Here is a 20996-nt window from a genome sequence, read left to right as displayed (position 1 = left end):
GTCGCAATCCTATGCAAGTTTAGACAGAAAAAAAGGCCTACAACTCCCAGCACGCCCCAGCCAGCATAGCCCAAGCTTGGGCATAGCTTGGGCTAAGCTGGCTGGGGCGTGCTGGGAGCTGTAGGCCTTTTTCCTGTCTAAACTTGCATAGGATTGCATCTTTAATATATTTCTAGGTTGCCTTTCAGGGCAACAGCCCTCCCAAGGCAGTTTAGGGCACAGTCCTATGAACTGCGCCCTTGATGATCATAAGCCCCTGAACTCAGAGGCTGATGACCATCCCATCCAGAGCAGGGTCTACCTATGCAGAGTGATCTTCACCTCCCTGTCCTCCTGCCCTGCATTTTCCTCTGGACAGGCTCTTTTGGCCATCTAGCGAAGGCATTTCAGAGGGGGAGGGAACAAGGCTGGCAGAGGCTCAAGATAGCTCCTATCCTGGCCTCTCCGGTCCCCTCCCCTCCCCTCCCTGCCCTTCCTCCCTTTTCCCCCTCTCTAAGGTTGAGTTCCCAACCTCAGAGGCCAGCTGGCAAAGTTCATTCTGTGCCAGCTGCAAGGGGAAGGGGGCAGATCTCCGACTCCCCCTTCCGAGGTCGGAGTGCTGTCTCCATAGGGAGGACTCCAAACAATCCTATGGCCCCTCAGACACTGTCTAGGGGCCATAGGATTGCTCCTTTACACGTTAAGGTTCCATACAGTAAAACCAGCAAAATGTAATAAAAATTAGCATACACCAGCAATAAAACACCTAGCCTAGATAGCAATAAAAATCTAAAAACACAATTGCAGCAAAACCCCTAACAGTCCAATAAAAGATGATCAGGAAACGTTGAGAGAGAATAAGTTAGTCTTCAGGGCCTTCCTAAAAGCCTACAAAGATGGGTCCTGACAGCCTCCCTAATGGCAACCTGCTCAATAGGTGGGGCCACTGTGAAAAAGTACCTCACATGTACATGCCCATGTAACTGCCCTCAAGGGTGGGCAAGCCAACCACAGCCAACCATTCATTAAGAAAGAAAAAGAAGAAATAGTTTGGAAAAGAATACCTCTTATTACTGTTCTGATTAGCAACTGCCTCAAACAGCAAATGGCTACCATCTTGTGAGTATGACTTCTGTGAGGAAGGAACACTGTGGTGGTGACTGCTGCTGAGCAGATGCAATTTGCCATTTATCCACTTGGCCAAGGACACTTTGTTATTCATCCAGGTGAGTATCATTTTGCCTTCCCCTGGAGGCCATGGCAACCAGAAGGGAGCATGCTCCGTACATATCTGCGGTGTGTGTGTACAAACGTGTGGGCACATGCATGCATGCACATTCTGTTAAGTAATTAAACAAATAGTCCTTCACTTTCTGGCAGAGTTTCCATGCACATTCAACTATGCTATATGGGTGTGTCCTATAACAGATAGTCAGCAGGATACAAGTAATCTTGGATTGTGTGGAACACAACTTGCTATAGGTTCAGAGACATCATATATCCATTGTTTCTAAATGGTTGTCAATCATCTTTCAAGCACACAGATTTGAAAAGTTTGTAATGAAAACCCAGGCATTATTTTTTAAGGGCATATTTTTAGGACCAGATGCTTAAATGAAAACTATGCTTTGACTAACATTCAGTTAAACCTGGTTACCATCTGCATTCTCTAGGCCTTGCTGGCTGGGAGTGATGGGAGTTGCAGTCCAACACATCTGGAGACACCAGGTTGGGAAAGACTGCTCTAGTTGGTCTGGTCGAAGACTCATGCCCAGTGGAGGCAGGGGGCTCTGATTTCGGTGGGGCTGTGAACCGATTCTGGGTTTCAGTCAGAACCAGCCAGAACGCTAAGGGAGCTGTCTAAGGTACTGAACCCTAGCCCCAAAGTGGGTCCAGCACCTTGGATAGCTCCTATAGAGATCTGGCTGGTTGTGAATGAAAACCAGAATGGATTCACAGCCCCACTGAAATCAGAGCCCCCTGCCTCCCCTGCTCGCACCTGTAGCACAGGCTACAGCAGATAACAAAAACTTCTTTCTTCTCCCTTTATGGACACAGGGCAGAGCTAGAGTGTTTTCTCCTCTTTAATTCTTTATTTGCATAGCAGTCATTAGTCCATTGCTTTCAAAAATAAGAATACAGGAGTAAACACTGAGATCATTATGATGAGAATACGCTAAAGGTACAATTAAGTGAGAAAGCAGCAGAATCAATCCAGCAATAAAACTGCTCCTGGGAGAGAGATAGAAAAGTACTACAAGTATGCCTTTTCCTCAGACGTTAATTTGGTTGTAGGTAGTTTTATATTTTAAACTATTGAAATGTGCTCTCAACAATAGTGATCCCTTCATTTTTGACCCCCAGGGAAATGCAGAATTCAACTCTTTTTACAAACAACAAACAAACAAACAACAAAAACACTTTTCCCACAAGAATCCTGTTCTACTGCTTGCATACATATTTATGCCTCGCTATTTACTTCAATACATACTTTTTCAAAACACTTCCAAAAGGTGGTGCCGCCATTCCACACCTGTAACTTTCTAGATCTAGGCCATGTCTAGGCCACCAGGGAGAGGACCTTTGTGGTGATGGCCCCTAATTGTACCATCTCTCCCCAGTGAGATCTGCCTGGCGCCAACATGGTCATCTTTTTAGTGCCAGGTTAAGAGATTCCTCTACTCCCAGGCATTTGATGACATATAATGGGCTTCTTAATTTTTATCGGGTTCTTGTATTTGTGGTTAATTGTTTTTAGCTGTTTAAAATTGTTTGCATTTTTGTATGCTTTGATTTTTATTGAAAGATGTCTTGGGTCTTTTCTGAGAATGGTGCCAAATAAATAAATAAATAAATAAAGCATTGTGCTATGTTCTTAATTTAATTTTATAGTTGATGTCTTTAATTACGTATAAATTATGTAGTTTTAATTATGCCCGGCACTGCCCTGAGCTCCTGTGGGACGAAGCACAGTATATAACATCATCATCATCTACACCAGGAATGGGCAACTGCGGGAGGTCTGGGGGCCATTTTTGCCCCCCAAACCATACACACACACACACACGTGGGCTGCACTGTTAAAAATATATATATTTTTAACTCTTGTAGTGCTCAGTAGCACTAAAAGGGATTAATTTAGCTTGGTTGCAGGCTAAATTTGACCCTTTTTATAGCTCTGTAGCCACTATGGAGCCCCATTTTGTTTGTAATTGTTTTAAATTTGGGGTTGTGGCAGGGATTGCAGTGGAGAGCAGCACATCGCTTACCCTTTATCTACACTGTGAACTTAAGCACCTTTGATAATCATGGCTTCCCCACAATGAACTCTCTGGAAACTATAGTTCAATGAACAGAGTTAGAGTTCTGTAACAGCAAGTAATTAGCACACCCCTTTCCCAAAACATGATGTCCACCATTCCTTTTGGGAAGCCAGGTCTGCTAGCTTTTTGCCCCATGACAGTGTAAATGCTCTGAAGCACTGAGCAAGGCCAGAGCCACTGTTTCTCCTGCCGCCAGTCCTGTTGACTCCACTCATCCTTTGCTGTGGGACACAGTAGGGAAAATGTATCTCGTATCATTACATCCAACCACCACCTCCACCAGCCTGCCAGGAAATGCCCATTTCAAATCAATGTTATAATTTTCACTCCCGAGTAAGTCTGCCTATGACATGTAAAGGGCATCTTGGTCAATGGCTAAAGCATTGCTCCTCTCTCAGCTAACTGATGCTGAGATGTCATGGCCCATTGCTAGTGACCTGAATGCTGTTACAGATCAATCTTAGTGCGGCTTCTCACTTACCTTCTTATGTAGTAAAGGCAGCTCTCATCTGACAACATAAAACTTCACTTCAAAAGAGTCGCTCGACCCCTTAGCAGGTGCTCTCCAGGGCAAGGTGCAACCAGCACAGTCAGCTGCAGGAATTCACATTTGGAGCTGCTCTTCCCATTAGTTGGTGTATTGGATGATCAAAGCAAAAATTTCAGGTCACACCTCAATCTGTTCTGTCTTATAATTGGATTATTATTTGTGACACACCTATGAAATGGAAACCTAGGTAGCACTCTCTCTCTCTCTCTCTCTCTCTCACACACACACACACACACACACACATAGTGCATATGGGACAAACTTGACAAAGAATCACCATGGAGAAGAAAACATTTAGACAGAAAACCTCACATATAAATGAATATTTCTTGTGCTTTTTTTTTTTTAAGGGAGTTTTATAGGTAAATGATCTGTATTCATGTATTCTCTTGAATCAGATAAAATGAGAGCAAAACAACAGGAAGTTAATAATGCATGAAACACTTTTATTGTACAATTTGCATTACTATTTTTAACTTTTTCATCGGCATGAAAACACAGATGTAGAGTTTTCATTTAACGTATATTGAACAGAGGCTGACAGAAAGTTGGCCAAGGTAATCCAGATGTTCATAAGTAAGAAATTATTGAACCCAGGTCTTTCTGGTCCAAATCTCCTATTAGTTCATATCTGAGCTTGACAGCACTAGCAGATATTATAGCTACTAGCCTCCACTAATTAATAACAGTAGCATAATTATTACACTTGTTCATTCTACCCTTACCAGCAACGTTGGGGTTGCCAGAACAGAGCATGTGAGAGCTGAACATTCTCAGAAGATTTTTTTTTCTGAGAAAATTGTAAGAACTGTCTTTTCCACTCCCCCTATCCAAAGAAACCATTTGGCAAAATATTCTCTGCCATTCCTCTCCATCACCACCACCCCACACACATACAATTCCCCCAAACAATGATAGGTAATTCTAAGGCATTTGGGGGGATTTAAAATGGAGGCTAGGCTGTTGACATAGCAGCAGCAGAAGGGGAAAATAAGTCTCTTAGGAAAAAAGAAACCAGTGTCGCTGCTGCTGGGCAGTCCAGTCCTCAAGAAATGGTTGGAGAAATTATCCTCCCCCTGGAGAATATTTGGCAAAATAGTATCTCCCATTTCATTGCCTGTGTTAGAAAAAGAGACTCCATAACTGGTTGGCGCCTCAGTCATGTAGAGCCCAAGTGGCGGGAAAAATGTAGGCGGAGCAGAAAAGAACCACATTATGACTAACGGCTTGGTAAGCTAATATGCTGAGTGTTTATTGGTTACTGGCTTGGTAAGCTAATGTGCTGACTGTTTATTGGTTACTGGCAAGAACAATGGAAGTGATAAAGTATAAAAGGCTTTTGTACATGTATCTCAGGGTCCAGACTGCTCTGCACCCGTTTTGCAAAACGACTAATAAAATAGTGTTGGATCCACTGCTGCCTGCCTGGCATCCTTTCTTTCAACCAGGAGCAAGAACTTTTTATCTAACACCTGCAAATAGAGTAGAGAATTTCAGGAGGCCATTTTTTGCTCAGCTCTGCAAATAATAATTGGAGTTTTCACCTCCCCTCAATGTCCTTTTACTATTAAGGGATTAGTATCTTAGGGAATTGCCTAGTACGGAAGTTAATGTGCCTATAGAATAGAAAATAACTGCACAGAAGGGAAGTGATTGGGAGTGCAGGGAGAATCTTTTCTCTGATCTTCTCCCATATAGATTGCAATCTCACCATGTGTGTACTAGAGACTCCTAGGGTTGAATTTTATTGCCAGCTTTTTTTCCTGGCAGGTCTCCTGTGCCTTTAACAATGGTGTAGCAAGGAGAAAATTAAAACATAGACAGTAGCTGCAGTGATGGGAAAAGCTTAACCCAGTGAATTTTTGGTTGCCTCACAGCTATTCAGACCACAGCAGCTCTACCAGTAATTTTTTTTAAGTTGCCAGTTGTAGGCCTAGAAGCCATTTGAGGGCCCTCTAGCCCAGGGGCAAGCAGCAAGCAAATTGGAATCAGCTGGTACATAACAGCGCAATGGCTTGTTACTTAACAAGAACAAAGGGGCTTCCCACACAATTCTTAAATTAGATGCTGAAATGAAGATAGTTTAAGGGAAACCACAAATTGAATTTTATGTAAAACAACAGTACTGAAAATTTTGGTACTGAAAATAAATTCCTGGGCTCAGCATGTGTTCAAAGGCACCTTGTACTTAATTCTAACTATAATGTCCACCTACTATTTTGCCCTTGGCTCCATTTGGTGGATCTTTGGGTTCTAGAATTGATGCTTTCGAACTGTGGAACTGGAGAAGACTCTTAGGCATCCCCTGGACTGCAAGGAGGTCAAATCAGTCAATCCTAAAGGAAATCAACCTTGACTGCTCATTGGAAGGACAGATACTGAAGCTGAAGCTCAAATATTTTGGCCACCAAATGCGAAGAGAAAACTCACTGGAAAAGACCCTGATGCTGGGAAAGATTGAAGGCAAAAGGGGAAGGGGACAGCAGAGGATGAGATGGCTGGATAGCATCACCGATGCAATGAATATGGACTTGAGCACACTCCGGGAGAGAGCGCAGGACAGGAAGGCCTGGCGTGCTATGGTCCACGGGGTCACGAAGAGTCGGACACGACTTAACGACTAAACAACAAAAATGAAATACAACCTGAAAGCCTGAAGTGTGCCCACTGCCATTCTACCTACCCAGCCTTTCATATAGCGATTCAGTATCTTCCATCTCCAAACATTTATAATAGATTGTCCTGTAAAATAGGTTAAGGCTCACTTAAACCCAATTGTCATCTTGCAGTGTGTTTATGTGTTCTTACATGTCTTGACACCAGCTTTGGAACCCCTCCACATTGTGCAGAACTGGCTCTAGCTTCATGACTTAAGTCATCACTCATGATCCATGCAATAAGTTATTCCAGAGTCTAGGTAGGAAAGGAAAATGTCAGAGGGTATTTTGAAAGTGCATCAAATTGGAATGACAAGGGAATACTAGAAACATGCAGTGTACTGATTGAAAAAATTAAAACCTCTGACCAGGCAGATTATATGCACATGGCGAAGAATCACACTGATGAAACTATGTGCTTCACTTTTACTCCAGCACACATGAGTGTGATTTAATAAATATATATTTATGCCGCCTTTCTGCCTCAATGCAAGTCACTCAAGGCAGCTCACAAGATCAAATAAAGTATGTAGAGTCAGGGCCAGAAGTATTGGAACAAGGATAGGTTTTGGCAGTTGGCCTCTGTACACCACCACATTGAAGTTGAAAGGAAACACACCCAGATGGCAGCGAAGTCAGGACTTTCAGCTGTAATTCAAGGGGTTTGACAAAAGTGGGGCACTAACCATTCAGGAAGTGCAGCCAGTGGCATACACCCTCCGCATCATTGGGGGCTCATAAGTAATGGAACGAATGGCTGACAAGCAGCTGCATAGCCAGGTGTGACCTGTTTCCTGGGTACCCCATGACCAATCAAGCAGATAAAAGGCCTGGAGGTGGTTCTGAGTGTTACATTTGCATCTGATAGCTGTTCACTGGAACTCCCAACATGAGGTCCAAAGAGGTGTCCATGCAAGTGAAGGAGGCCATCATTAGGCTGAGGAAACAAAATAAACCCATCAGAGAGATAGCAAAAACAGTGGGAGTGGCCAGCACAACAGTTTGGAACATCCTGAAAAAGAAGGAATTAACTGGCAAGCTCAGCAACAGCAAAAGGCCTGGAAGTCCATGGAAGACAACTCAAGTGGATGACCGCAAAATTCTGCTCAGGGTGAAGAGGAACCCTTTCACAACATCTAGCCAGATCAAGAACGCTCTTGAGGAGGTAGGCATGTTATTGTCAACATCTACAGTCAAGAGACCGCTTTATGAATGTAAATACAGAAGCTTCACAACAAGGTGCAAACCACTGGTAATGCTCAAGAACCGAAAGGCCAGATTAGTCTTTGCCAGCAAACACCTTAAAAAGCCTGCCCAGTTCTGGAATAAGATTCTTTGGACTGATGAAACCAAGATTAACTTGTACCAGAATGATGGGAAGAGAAAAGTATGGAGAAGGAAAGGAACAGCTTATGATCCAAAGCATACCACATCATCTGTCAAACATGGTGGAGGCAGTGTTATGGCATGGGCATGTATGGCTGCCAATGGAACTGGGTCACTGGTGTTTATTGATGACCTGACTGCTGATAAAAGCAGCAGGATGAATTCTGACATGTATAGGGCTATACTTTCTGCTCAGATTCAGCCGAATGCTGCCAAACTGACAGGATGCCGCTTCATATTGCAGATGGACAATGACCCAAAACATACAGCAAAAGCTACCCAAGAGTTTCTCAAGGCAAAGAAGTGGGATGTTCTTCAATGGCCAAGTCAGTCACCTGATCTCAACCCAATAGAGCATGCTTTTCACTTACTGAAGACAAGACTGAAGGCAGAAAGACCCACAAACAAGCAGTAGCTGAAGGCAGCTGCAGTGAAGGCCTGGCAAAGCATCTCGAGGGAGGAAACTCAGCATTTGGTCATGTCCATGGGTTCCAGACTTCAAGCAGTCATTGACGGCAAAGGATTTTCATCCAGGTATTAAAGGCGATCCTTAAGTTTGAAATGATGTTGGTTTGTTCCATTACTTATGAGCCACCAACGATGGGTGTGTGTGTGTATGCCACTGGCTGTACTTCCTGAATGGTTAGTGCCCCACTTTTGCCAACCTCCTTGAATTGCAGCTGGAAGTCCTGACTTCGCTCCCACCTGGTTGTGTTTCCTTTTAACTTCAATGTGGTGGTGTACAGAGGCCAACTGCCAAAACAGTTATCCTTGTTCCAATACTTCTGGCCCTGACTGTATGTCAGTGGGATGTATATAATTGAGAGTCATAGGTGACAGCAGGTAATAAAAGCAAATAACACTAAAGGGTCAGGCAAGGCCTCAACAAACACCCCACAGGCCAGATGCCAAATGGAACAAAAGTCTCCAGTTTGGGCCAGAAAATAGAAAGGGAGCCAAATGCATCATCTTGGACAGGGCATTACATAGCCCAGAACTCAGCTTCCATTGTTTTCCACACCTTCTACAAAGACATTTTAATTAGGACAGAAGGAAAAGAATTAAAGGAGTCATTAATGAGACCATTAAAATGCAGAAAGGGGCTACCAAGATGTTCAAGGGGCTGGAGCAACTCCCCTATGAGAAAAGGCTATATCTGGAGCTGTTTGACATAGAAAAAGGGTAAAGGGAGATATGATAGAGCTATACAAAATTATGCATGGTGTGGAGAAAGTAGATAAAGAGACACACACACCCGTAATACTACAACCCGAGTGTATCCCATGAAGCTGATTGGTGGGAGATTCAGGACAGATAAAAGGAAGTACTTCTTCACACAGCATATAGTTAAACTAAGGAATTCATTGCCACAATATGTAGTGGTGGACACCAATTTGGATGGCTTTAAAGGGGATTTGGATAAATTCATGGAGGATAAGGCTAGCAATTGCTACTAGTCATGATGGTTATATACCGCATCCAGTATCAAAAGTACTATGCCTACCTATACTAGTTGCTGGGGAACACAAGTGGGATGGTGCTATTGCACTCATGTCCTACTTGTGGGCTTCCCATGAGCAGCAGGTTGGCCACTTTGTGAACAGAATGCTGGACTAGATAGACCCTTAGTCTGATCCAGCGTGGCTCTTATGTTCATTTCCCGCATCTTAAAAGGTGTTTTCTGCAGGACAAAGTAGCATGGTTATCTCCTGATCCTCCAGGGACTGATTAGGAATCTGAAAGCTCACAGATCTAAAATGGATCACGGGAACCTTGTTGTTGTTTGGGGGGGGAGTTGGCCTTAGAGCCATATTCCATATTCCAGGGACTGCATGACAGAGGTGAGCACCTACCATTCGTTTACACACACACACACACACACACTTTTTCCTGAGGCTAATTGCATGGGGTGGGGGATGAGGAAGGGGGCCATGGGCTGGATGGAGAGGCTCCACAAGCCAGAGATTCTCCACCCATGCTCTAAAAGGTGGTGCCCCCTTGCAAGCATCTCAAAATAGAAATTGCATCTTATTATCAGTGCGAAGTAGTACAAAGGGAAATGCAAGATGCCATGAAAAACCTTGCAGTTGGCCACAATTCTACAAACATGGTATTTCAAAAAGTCAAAACAAATGGAAGAGTGGAGTTATGGGGCAGGCAGGGGGACCCACTGTTAAAACAGGGAGCTAGTGGTTCTAAAAGCAACTTGAAAAGTATGGAAATACTCAGTTATGCAACAGGAAAGGACAGTGGAGCTTGCAGAAGGAAGCTCTGCTGACCTGTCCCAATCCAGTTGGGCTTTGAACTGCTAGCTCCCAGGTGTGTTAGCAGTAGGTTCTGCTTGCACAACAGATTGAGTGGGAGAGCAGTGGCAGTATCGCAATGCTGTTCATGGAGGGTGGGAAGGAAAATGAAATCAACACCACAAGAGTAGTTTTAGCCCATGTGTTAAAGCCCTCACATGATTAGAATTGTGAGTGTGGAGAAGTTGTGACTCACCCTTCTCCCCTTCTGCTGCATCCCTATTGCCTTGCTTCACTGGTTTCAATGTGTCAAGAGTGTGAAAGTTTGCAGTGGAGAGCTTGTTGTATTCATGCAGTTTTTAAGTCATGCAGGGAGCCTAGATGAATGCCACATGCTCTCTGCTGCAGACCTTCTATGCAATGAAGGGGGCAGGGGCAGCCAGCAAGCATGGTCCCCCTCTCTCCCCTCACACAACTGTAATCATGTGAGGGGAAATGCCCAAATAGGGCTCCAGTCTCATGAGGAACCTGTTTAAACAAAGCCAGAAATACATTGATTTCAAATAATCAGGTCTTAAACAAAATTGATTACATGGTTCTTTTACTAATTTATAGGTTGAAACATCCATGAAACAACCTTCCTAAAACAAATCTTGGGGATGGCACTCCTATTCCTGAACCAGTGTGAGTTGCTTTGTTAGCCCCAAAGATATAAGCATCCTTTCCTCACTGTTATTCAAGAATTACTCAAATATTAGACAATACTTCACTAGGCAATAGTCTGACTCAGTATAAGGCAGTTTGCTATGTTTAAACTACTTTAACAATGTGTTATAAACAGCATCCCTGATCAAAATCCCATGAAGAGCTAAATTTAAAGTTTTAATTGATCCTCAGTTGAAGTAAATTATTCTATACTATGTACTCTAGCAATATGTTCTTTTATGGATTACTCTATAACTGCCACTGGAAACCATCACAATTAGGGTACAGTCTTATTCCCTAACAGGGAATAGGTCCAGTTATACACAGAGGTTTCTGAGTAAACATGCATAATTTCGAGTAATTTATTAGCTTTGCAGTAATCTGCAAAACCACTAAATATTCTACTTGGCACCCTTTTTCTTTAAATAATTTGTGTGGTTAGGATGGAAAACGTTTCTGAGGCACATTTACAATATGCCTGCCCTACTTCAGAGCTGGGAATTGAGCTACGCTCATGTAGCAAGATAAGATAAGGAAAAAGCAGTGAGACTGCAGGTTCTGTGACTGTTAATTTGCTTGGCTCAGTGGCTGAGGCCTGTTAAGCTCTTGATAACACCAGCTGGAATGTCTGCTGTATAACCCAGGACAGCTGGAAGGAGAAAAGGCCAGTCACAAATTAAATTAAGAGGTGTAAAATGCCATGAGAAGAAAAACAAATTGAGATGGCAAAAACAGGTGCCAACTGACATTTACTCCATATTCAGTCACACTTTCTTTTCTCACTGTGTGATTAGCAGCTAAGCCGAATTAGGGCAGATTTCATGCTTCTGTGACCTCCATGAGTATCCGTAAAGAAAAAGGAAAAACACCTGCAGGTAGATGCTTTTCCAAAAAGCTCAAACAGTAAAATCCCCAACTACTGTTGAACCAGCTTGGTAATAGTGATATGCTTTTCAGAATAAATAGCAACATGAAATTCACATCTATGGAGTCACTCCATAGCTTACTATAGTGTTATTTGAAAAACTGATTATCTTGCACAAGAAACTTGTGAATTTTCAGAGTTATGCTGAAGTGCAGATATTAGCAAATATATCATTTTGTTCATGATGGAGAACTTCTCATCACTCATATCCATTAGCCTGCACTCATAACATTCTCCTCATTGCACATATATCACTAATCTCTTACATATGCTTTTATGATCTGTTATCATCATTATGTTTGATGTGACATCAGTAATTGAAATATACAGAATTTGTTCCTATGAACTCATTTCTCTCTAGAGACCAATTTCACTGGTACCTGGGTAGAAAAGAGATTCAATAAACATTTTCCAGAGGGATAAACAAGTGGCATCTTAGCAGCTCTACAATATCAAGTTGTTCAAGATGAATGTGAAACAGCTGGAATTCTTATATATTTCAAGAACAATAGTTCTGGCATGCAGACCCAGCTGTTTTGCAAATAAAACCTAAGGATAAACCTAAAGAACTTCTTTGCACTAAAGATATACCATACTTTGAAGAAGGTGTGCTATTATTTATAGCTAATGTGGTTGCTTTGCAGGTGCACAGAAGTTTGAGATTAAGTTTGCTTGTGATGCACTTATTCTAAATTGCTTCCTATTACATTTACTCCAATAAATATTTTCAAACCTCATCATTTTAAATTTCAAACTGCATTTTAGCTGGTTATTTTAGCAAGAACAAAACCCCTAAATGTAATATTTCCACTTGACTCCCACTACAGCAGGTCTTCTGCTATCATATCATATATGATAATCAGCAACTATGTAGAGCCAGTAAATAAGACAAACTCAAAGCTTCCTTGTTAATACTTTATTAGTGTACTTTTCCAAGCTTTTCTGTTGGACAAACATAATACAAACTCCAAATAAAAAGAGTTTGTAGCTGTTCAGAGAGAGACTATGGCATTCCAAATTTGTTTTCATTCTTTGTTAAAGAAAAAGGGGAAATATTGATAGAACTATTAGGCACACAGTTGACACATACTGTACAATGATATGCACAAGTCGTTTATTTAACAGCTATATTAAGATGTGCTCTTTAGATTTTGCTCCTTGTAATGTAAGAACCATGCTCATTTGAGCACAGGGAATATGGATTTACAAGGAGTGACAAACCAGACTTTTAAAACAAGTCCTTAGATAAGCCAACACAGCAGCAATAACAAAATATACATTGTTGGTTAAGACAGTTTACCCTTGATCTCAAAACCTTAAAAACTTCCTCTCTTCCTTTTTGTACAGTTATTCAAATACACATGCATTACATGAAAATATTGCACTAAAATTAAAATTGAGATTGTGGAATTTATACTTCACTTAAAAATTGTTACACATTCTGGTAGCATTTAAAATTAATTGTTCATTTATAGCAAACACCAGAGGCAGAAGCTTGAGGATGAACCATATGAAGTATTCCACCTTAATGTTCATTCTCTCTTAATTAAGGCTAAGTAAGTGCATTTTGTTGGACGATGGCACATTTATTTTCAGAGGCTAGTCACAGCTTTCTCAGGCCAGAACGTGTCTGGCTAAGTGTGTGCTGCATTTACACAATCAATTTTGGGGGTGCTTTGAAGGGTGTAAATGATGCAGGGGCCACAGTTGATATAATGTAGATAGACAACATGTGAACTATACAGAATAATTCATCAAGAAGAAACATAAAATTGATGGCTCCTGTCTGCAGGCACACTCTGAAATTAAATACAGATGACAAAACTCTATGTGCAATAACTGTGTTAGAAGAAATTACACATTATGTTTCATTTATGCAAAGATTTTATGGATATACTGTCAATTAAAGAATTCAACATTTGGGCATAATCTTAAAGCCCAATGTAGATGCTGAAAGGTAAGAGATACTACACAGTTTATTGACTGCTCATCATCCCTACTTTGACATACAATAAATTAAACTGAGTAATCTAGATGTATTAATTTCAAACTCAAGTCATATATTAGTGCTCTATTATGACTTGCATTTAGGCCTGCCAGTTTTCCTGTATCCAATGTTCCATGTAGATTATGGTGCTCAACTACTTTACAAGTCAAATGGGCTGGAACATATGAACATTAAGAGGTGATATAGACGTACGTTTCATTGAATAGTAAACCTGTGTAGATCCTACGACTTCAAATTGCAGGAGGGGGCCCATATGATTCAAAATCCCTGCATAGAAAATTAGCATGTTGGGGGAAAGCTCAGCTAGAACATTTTTCCCGACATGCTATGTGCAGGGATTTTAAAAAAAATGCATGGATGATCATTAATCAAGTCCCCACCAGCAATCGAAAGTGGTATCACCCAGACAGGTTTACCACTTCAGTGAGAATTAGGCCATAGACTAAAGATCAGATCTATAGAAATGTTTAAAAGCACATGTGTGGGAGTTTCATGTCAGTTGTCATGTTTACTTAAAAACATGGACAATGGGACAGGGAATTGATACTTCATGCATGTTATCTTAAGCTGTCCTGATACTGGTAAAAGGGATTACATATATAGTATGTAGATCTGTAGAGACAGAACAAAACAATTGCACTTGAACACATGCTTACTGTAATGAAGACATACAAATTTATTATAGCATGGCCAATACTGAGCAGACTTTATAGCAATATTGAGCAGGCTTTATGGAACTGAAGTAAGAGGGGTAGGAGGAACCAGACCACAGGCCTTAAACAGATGCCCTTCTTGGCTACTCTCCTTTGGACCTTCCCCTTTCCTCCAAGCTGTCAACTATTTTCTCCTGAATGTAAGTTAATAAATGGAGGACCTTAGTTGCAAGATCTGTAGGTACTGCATTATACCCAAACCTTTAATATATTGCCCAGTGATTAAAACCAAACTTCCTTTCAAAAATGTGTGTTTAATATCAGAATATTAAATATGTATTTATACCTTGGATGTTTTCTGTTTTTAATCTTTTTTAACAGACTATGTAGCAGAATATTCAGAGGTTTATAAACAATGGGTTCTAATTCCTTGGTGATGGAAGGCGTTCATCAAGGAGAGTCAGAAAAGGAGGTGTTGTCCAAGATAAATTAAGGCTCAACAAGCACAGTCAATTATTACTCCATTCTCAGTTAGACATTTTGTTTGGAAGTAAAGAGGGTAGACGGGGGCTTTTGTGTAGAAGAGGTTTATTTATTAAAATTTTATATTATGCAAAAAATAAAAAAGATTGTTATTAAAAAAATATTGTACTTGTGTCTCTTATTTTCATATATACACTATGGTGCATTCAGGAATTTGCAATTGTTTGCATATGACTGTTCAATGAAGTCATTAAGACTTTCATGTCAGTAAGAAACCAAGTTATTTTAGCAATTTACCACTTGAGGTGAACATACTTAAATATATCTTAGTGTGACTTTTAATGGCATATAGTACAATTCTTTTAAAATAGGTTCGTAATCCCAAGAGCAATGTATTTTAATTTGCTTCCCTTCCCCAGCCCCTCAGACTCCTGATAAATATGGTAATCCCTTCTTTTAAACATCTGCCCTTCCCTTTGCTGTGTGCTATTATGAGTCTTCTTTAAAAGTTATATGCAGACTACAAGGATTATAATTTAAGAGCAAAACAAGACCCCTAAACAAGCTAATGCAAACTAGTGTCTGTTTTTCTGTACTTCTGCCCTATCCCACTGAAAATAAACCCAGCCAAAATAATTTAATGTTTTTTTTTAATTCAGGAAGGTGAAGTTAATGTGGCTTTTGCACATATTTCCTCAGCCTTTAGTTAGCAAATGTAGTTTTGAGGAAATTATAACATTTCTCAGAATCACGTGTTCCAGAAGACTTCTCTTCATACTAGCTCAATCTTTTCAGAGCTGCTGACCAAGACCTACAAGGCCACAACAGTCATAAATGCAAATCAAATCGCACCTGATTCTCACATTGCACAATCTCCCAGTTCCAAGCAAAGCAGCCAAGTCCTTCGTTGCTATCACCACAGTTGTGCTTTACTTATCTCTCAGTGGACATGGTCTAGCACTTTTCATTGCTAGCAATCATAGATTCTGTCAGGAGTGGAAGGAACAGACGTTCTTACAGAGTGGGCAAGTATTTTTCTCAATGTTGCATGAAGATGCACCAAATCATTTAAGACACATGAACCCAGTCCACGGTAGTGGTTGCATTAGAGACGAAGGATGAGAAGAATCACATCTCTTATGGATGCACTTATAATCTAATATGTGACACTAAAAGACTGGTGCAGAAATAACAGCATGAGAGTTTTAAGCCCCAGAGGATCTGCCCAAGTCCTGGGCAAATGGACACCAATGTAATAGTTTAGAGTGTCACCTTTTCTGTAAAAAAGGCGCTTGCGTAGATAGTAGTCTATGCTTATATCGCTCCATCTGCTTTGAGCGTGAATGCAGTTTTTTGAAGAGATCAGGGAAGCCATTTGCTGGAAATAAGGTTTCCAAGAAGCCTTCCAGAAAGACATACACCATCCTCTTATTTAGTTGAGTATGCTGAAACATTTCAAAGACTCGGAGAATGCCTTTCCTTGTTGTCTCAGCACCTAAGATATGCTTCAACTCATCTAGAAAAATCACAAAATATGGTAGTTCAGTAACAGTTTTATCTACATTTGCATGTATATTTACTGTAAAATTCCCAATCAAGATTACAGATTCTAAAAAAAGGATGTTCAAGAAAATGAGTCTCATAGCTTAGAAAGTCTCAGCACTAAAAACAAAGAAGAATATTTGTTCAGATAAGTACAGTTCCTCAGTCTGATTGCAAATATACCATTCAGATGCAGGCAAACAAGGCTCTGCTTCTTTAAAAGTTAACTGTTAAAGCTGAGGGCATTTCCTACTTCAATTCAAGAAGCAATTTGTTTAATACATTTCACATACCTGGCATTATCCCCAGTAATTTTGTTTTCCCAGCAATTCTTGTTCGCATTCTGATGGCATTGTCTCTGTGGGGAACAGTTTCAGCTAAAATGCCATTCGGCCAAAAGGCATCTCTGTAAGCAGACAAGTTTACTGGTAAAATGAAAATCATGTTATAGTTATCCTCTGAAAATGTGTTACTGTGTAGCAATCTTGCACATGCAAAGATGAGGTGCTATGTTTAAACCTCAAGATTCAGGTGACTTCTCTTGATCACTTTGCATACATTTCCAGAGCCTGGCTGTTCAAGAATGGTTGGCTCCATACAGCTTATACAAGCAGCTGTCCCCCATAGACTGTATAGGGGCTTAGTAATTTGATCAGAACAGAATGAAGCTGGAGGACTAGCCCTATGCTGGAGCATCGCTAAGTACTGGATGAACAAATGCAAAGGTAGCTAAAGCCATCTCAGCAAACCAAGGGAATAGAGCAGGGGTGGGGAATTTTTCGTCATCCCAAGGACCAAATTCCAATCTGGCAAAGATCTCAGGAGCCACTTTCCATCTATAGGCATGGCCAAAGGTATAGCGGGTGTGGCAAAATTGAGATTATTACCGATTTTACGCCTACTGAGAAGCAAACAGGACTCGGCTTCTATATGTCTACTGAGAAGTAAGCAGGATTGAATCACTCAGCAGCAATTTCAAATAGCATCCCAATTACCAAGCTTCTGCATGTCTGCTCAGAGGTAAGCATGAGCAGCATGTCGACTCACCAATAAGCAGAGAAAGCCTCTGCAAAACAAGCCTCAGAAGGAAGCAGGACCGAATCACTCAGTAGCTTCCTCCCTACGGACTTCCGGTTGGAACCAATGTCACTCTGGTAGCATCCCATGGGCTCTCCGTGGGAGCTTTCTCAAACAGCTTTTTGAAAGGTTGAAAAACCTTTTCATCTCCCCCCTGGATTTAAAAGGGGGGGCAAGGCAGCTCTGGATAACATCTTGGAGAAAAGTACCCCCCACAAGATAGTGGGCAGGGGGCTGGATTCCAGGATTATCTCCCCAGAGCTTTACCAACGCAAAAAGCTGTTCTGAAACCCCTATTTCATAGGAGAAAACAGGGCTAGCGTGTTCCATAATAATATACGCTTTAAGAAATATCAACAACTCCTGAGGGATGATTTAAGAAATAGTAACAATATCTGAGAACATCTGAGGACCTGCAAGATCTGTTTGAGAGAAACATGACTACACAGAGGAGTGGAATCATCGCCAACTCCCCCCGTACCTCCTGTGTCAAAAGTTTCGAAAACAGAAGATATAGGGGAATTATTTACTCTGATACAGACTTTATCTTCGCAATTTACGGAGCAAGCCAAAAGATTGGATTTAATCCAAAATTCCATCACCGCCTTGCAAGGAGCTGTGGATCTAATTAATGTGTCATGGCAAAATAATGGAGACAAAAATTAATAAGCTAGAAGACCGAATGGCAGGGAATGAAACTATGACACAAGTATGTTTTAAAAATGTCTATAACAGAATTTCTCAACTGGTGGCCTTCATGCGAAGATCCAATGTACGTATTATTGGGATTAAAAATCTGTCTAATGATATAAAATTGCCTAATTTTGTGGATAAAATTTTGCATGAGATACTCCCTATCCCACCTGATTATTTACTTGATATTGAGCAGGCATTTTGTGTGCCAAATGCTAAAGAGACTGACTATACGATCATAGTCCAATTTGCAAAAGTCTCCACAAAGAATTATATCCCGCGTTTGGCAAGAGAAGGTGGAAGCCTTTCCTGGAAACAAGTTAAAGTTATGTTATTTCCAGATTACATCAAAGAGGTGGCGAATAAAAGAAGGCAATGTATCAAAGTAAAAAATATGGAAAAACAAATGAACTTACAATATTATTTAAAATATCCTGCTACACTTTGTATTGTGTCTGAAGGTCAGATGAAGAAGTTTCTAAATCATGAAATGGCGGAGGCATGACTGAATGTAAAAATGCGTGAGATTTCTGTCACAACCCCATGAACTGGAATCTTTAAACAAGCTTTGTCAACTGCTTGTGTTTAGTCTACATGATCCAGGCTAGGTCAGAAGATAAATGATTATACATATATTAGTTTATTCTCTTTCATCTTTTTTTTCTTGCTTTTCTTTATATTTTTTATTTCAAAACAGATATGGTATGCTGTATTTAAATTTATTGTTTGAGGGTAATTGTGCACATGCATTTATATATAAAATATATTACAGATTGTTGAAGGTTTATTTTAAGTTTTATTATTATATAACACTATATTTCTATTATTGTTGTTGTTGTTATTATTATTATTATTAATATAGGCAACTGAGAATGAACCGTAGACCTGTTTCTTTGATATAACATTGATGATATGATATTGAAATGTAAGGTTGTTTATTAAACTGTAAGAATGTTAAGGTTATAGATATAGTTTTTAAAACAGAATGGCACTGGAGGCTGGGGGTATTGGAGTTTAAACTTAATTCTTTATAGGGGAGGGAGAGGGAGAGGGGAGGGAGGGGAAAGAATCTTTTCTTTTTCTTTACTTCTTTACTTCCTTTCTTCCTCTCTTTTCCTTTTTTCTTTTTCTTTTCCCTTTTATTTTTGTTATTGTGGTGTCCTCATCAGAATATTGTATTGCTGGGAAATTGTAGTATTGATCAGGTTGTTGGTATTTTTGGTATTGTTTATTTCATTTATAAAGATAAAATAAGTAGCTTCCTCCCTAGGCCCCACCCCTTCTCCCCTGCAGGGAAATGCTCTTATCTCCTATCAATAGCTTATCTGACAAGAGATTTTCCCTGCCAGAAAGGGGGGGGGGGAGGCGGGGAGGAAGCTGGCAGGCCATATGGGAACTTGCATGGGCCAGAGGTTCCCCACTGCCATCTCTGGACTATAGCTTTGAATCATTAGTGCAAAGGAGAGGAAAGCAGAAAATAGTAACGGTGTCAGTTCAATCTTGCTACTGAACTATTTAAAGTAAAAATTACACAATTAAGCAAAGCTGGAGGAGACAGTCTTAACATCCTCTCTTTCAAAGTTGCTTTCATTTTCCGCAACACCTGAGAAACAGAGGATGCTGGTAACGGTGTATTCATTATTAGGTAGATGTGCATGCTTTTCAAATGACAGAACATATTTACACATCAGTCTTTCTACAAAGGAAGACTAGCTGGACAAGGCTAATCATCTCTAAAAGCCCAAGTGAGTAAACGATTCTAATGAAAGCAGAAATATATATTGCTTTGAACTTAGCATACATAAAAAGCACATACCTAAACCGTTTAACTGCGTCTGCTACTTGTTCAGGAGATGTCATCCAATCAACATGATCAACTATTTTTCTGAAGTGAAGAAAAATATTGGTTGAGTGGTTTTAAATCAAGCATATGTTTAACATATTGGTTTGGATCCAGATTAAGGTAATTGAACTTAGGTCCCTCTAAAATCAATGGGACAAACTTGTCAAGACTTGAGTGTCATTGACTTCAAAGGGCACTAAGTTTAACTAACTTAGTCTGGATCCAATCCATTGTATTCTTCAAAACCAATGCAACAAATAAAAGGAAAACTCTTGCTCAAGAATTCTTGATACAGCGGTAGCCAAAAGAGGAGAACAGAGTGGGGGGTGGGGGGGAAATGCACTGCCTCTCTAAAAAACAAGCCTACTGCTATTGCAGCTGCTAGGGCATGCTTCTATGCATTCAAGAGAAGACGGTTACACCAAGCTCAGCTTTGCAGGAGAGAGGATCACAGGAACATAGGAAGCTGCCATACTGAGTCAGACCTTTGGTCCATCTATCCCAGTATTATAAGCATTGACTAGCAGTGGCTTGCCAGGATTTCAGGCAGCCATTGCCCACGACACCACAATGACTCACGAAGATACCAGAGGAGTTGCTGCTCTGCTTTCACTAGATCAGCCTTCTCCAATGTCATGTTTACCAGATGTTGTGGACAACAACACCCAGAATTCCTGACCACTGGCCATGCTGGCTGGGGCTGATGCGTGTTGAAGTTCAACACATCTGGAGGGCACCAGGTTGGGGAAGACTGCACTTAATGGAGACTGGACAGTTTCATAAGCTAGCTGGTTAAAGAAGAGAAGACAGAGATCAGAAACTGGAGAAATAATAATGTGGGAACTACTGTTTGCACCCCAACAAGAAAAATAGGGTATCTTAAATGACTATGTGATGCAAGGAGCTGTATGGGAATGATTCTAATAGGC

General features: G+C 40.7%; 1 protein-coding gene across 17 annotated transcripts in view; it reads right to left on the bottom strand.

Moving 5' to 3' along the window:
- Positions 1-12669: 12669 nt before the first annotated feature.
- SNX13 (sorting nexin 13) overlaps positions 12670-20996 on the bottom strand; it is a 110799-nt gene continuing 102472 nt past the window's right edge. For all 17 annotated transcript variants that reach the window (XM_084858619.1, XM_084858616.1, XM_084858618.1 and 14 more), the window contains 3 exons: positions 20041-20109; positions 16748-16860; positions 12670-16428 (listed from right to left, as the gene is read on the bottom strand). In XM_084858619.1, the coding sequence (XP_084714745.1) occupies positions 16181-16428; positions 16748-16860; positions 20041-20109 (430 nt within the window). In that variant the 3' untranslated portion in view covers positions 12670-16180. The remainder of the gene's footprint in view (positions 16429-16747; positions 16861-20040; positions 20110-20996) is intronic.

This window comes from Heloderma suspectum, chromosome 5 (assembly GCF_057233095.1).
Source record: "Heloderma suspectum isolate Gila_16-S chromosome 5, 16-S_ref, whole genome shotgun sequence".
NCBI lineage: Eukaryota > Metazoa > Chordata > Lepidosauria > Squamata > Helodermatidae > Heloderma > Heloderma suspectum.
Note: the sequence above shows the minus strand (reverse complement) of the source record. Positions and strands in the feature narration are given on the sequence as shown.